The sequence below is a fragment of the Stegastes partitus genome, unplaced genomic scaffold, assembly GCF_000690725.1.
Source record: "Stegastes partitus isolate 25-593 unplaced genomic scaffold, Stegastes_partitus-1.0.2 Scaffold1611, whole genome shotgun sequence".
Classification (NCBI taxonomy): Eukaryota; Metazoa; Chordata; class Actinopteri; family Pomacentridae; genus Stegastes; species Stegastes partitus.
Window position 1 is genome coordinate 70,825 of NW_007579342.1, and position 1,959 is coordinate 72,783.

General features: G+C 42.7%; 1 protein-coding gene across 2 annotated transcripts in view; it reads left to right on the forward strand.

Annotated features, from left to right (window-relative positions):
- si:ch73-366l1.5 (FILIA-N KH-like domain-containing protein) overlaps nt 1-1,959 on the forward strand; it is a 22,885-nt gene that overhangs the window by 17,278 nt on the left and 3,648 nt on the right. Inside the window, exon 4 of one of the 2 annotated variants that reach the window (XM_008300943.1) lies at nt 1,834-1,877. The exons of the other annotated variant lie outside the window; for it this stretch is intronic. Coding sequence (XP_008299165.1) covers nt 1,834-1,867 — 34 coding nt within the window. The 3' untranslated portion in view covers nt 1,868-1,877. The remainder of the gene's footprint in view (nt 1-1,833; nt 1,878-1,959) is intronic. 2 annotated transcript variants of the gene reach the window in all.

The window sequence follows — 1,959 nt, forward strand, 5'->3', positions numbered from 1 at the left end:
TTTGTGTTTCTTTGTAGTTGGTTGTCGTCCGTCTGTAGTTCAGAGGTTCTAAAGGGACGGTTCTAGTGGTTGGAACACTCTCAAAGGTTCAGCCTAAACTATAAACAACCTCAACATTCCTGCAGAGGAAAACAGGTTTTTTTTGTTTTTTTGTGTCCTGGTTTAGTCGCAGCTTCTTGTTCAAAACATTGTTTTTATTTAAGTACATGAGGTGAGTAGAACAACCTACTGAGGTCTGTTGTAGGTACAGATGTTGTGTGAGGTTTGTTACTGCTGCACCTGGAAGTTGTGCTTTCACTTCTTCTCTGTATCGACTGAATTTGGGTGTTTTTCCAGGATGAAATTCCAAAACCTGAAATTCACTTCTGGAAACATGTCAGCGTCTGTTCTCCAACAGCTACACTTCCACTATAGCTTTAACTGAGCTTCACAGCACAAGCTGCAGACATGATTTGTGTCGTTCTGGAGATTTACCACATGAGCAAACATCCAACCAAACAGAGTTTTATGTGCAAAGCTACAAATCCTGCACCAGTCAGGAGAAGAGTCTGTGTTCTTTTAGGCCCTAAATGACTAATTTAATTCTCTTCTGAAGCAGCGAGTGTTTTCAGGTGGAAAGAAAAATTGAATCTAGAGTCTGGAAGTGTGCAGATCTTTGTCTCACCAGTGTTGTCGGGTGATGTGGTCATAATTAGATAATGGTTCCCCTGCAGCACAGAGTTTAATGTAATGACAGTAAACAGAGGAGCCGTGATCGCGTTTAACAGCAGATCTGACATCTAGAACCATGAAGGGAGCATTAAAACGATATAAAGGAGCTAAACACAGGCACAGCAGAGAAACCTGAGACGCAAGCCGACTACAAAGAGACACAAACCGACCAAACAGAGATGCAAACTGACTACAAAGACACAAAACTAAGTATGAGATGCAAGTTGACTATGAAGATACTGACGAAATATTAGAAACCCTATAAAGGAAGGAGATACAGGTTCAAGATGCAGAAAACAATCTGAGTGTAGTCGAGTCAGTTCTCTGGATCTGGATGAGCTCTTACATAATCTGTCTGTGGGTGACTTTCATCTGAGGTAAAGCAGAGTTGTGGACGTCTGGCTTGTGTTTCCCAGCCTGGCAGCGCTGCTTCATCGTGTTTCTGTGGCGCAGAAAGTCTCTGTTTGCTTCAGTCTGATGCTGAGCTCCGTCCAAGTTCCTCATTCCAGCTTCTCTCCGAGCTTCTATAAACTCCTGTGAATGTTCCCGTCCAACACCTCCAGTCCACAGAAACCCTGAGCAGTAAACAGCGACTTCATCCGAACTGTGAGACTGTGAAGGATTCCGTCTGAAGGCAGAGACGAGAGCACAAAGACTCACAGAATGACTGCAGAGACACAAAACGACCACAAATCTACACAAAACAACTGCAAAGAGACAGAAAACAACAACTAGGAGACACAGAACAACTGCAAAGAGACACAAAATGACCACAAATCTACACAAAACGACCACAAAGAGACACAAAATGACTACAAAGACACAAAACAAGCCACAGCAAGCAGACACAACATTACCACAAGCAGACAGCCGGACAACAGCTCTCCTGAATTGTTTGTCTTTGATCTTCTTTAGTTTAGAATCTGTGTTTTCTCCTCCTGAGCATCCAGCATGACTTTTACTTTACCTTTACCTCACTTTGTTTACATTTATTTACCTTTGTTTACTTTTATTTCACGTTGTTTACCTTCTTGAGCCTCTGCTGATGGTTTCAGTTTCTGTTTGCAGCAGCAGCAGCAGGTTTGTTTTTACTGTCTGACCTGCTGCTACTTTATCTTTCAGGATAGAGCTTACATCTGATTTAACCTCTCTGTAATCAGGACATGGTAAGATGTTCCTGTTGAATCTACCCCGGCTACACCCGCCTAATTCCTGCTGCACCCAGCTACAACCAGCTATTTCCTACTA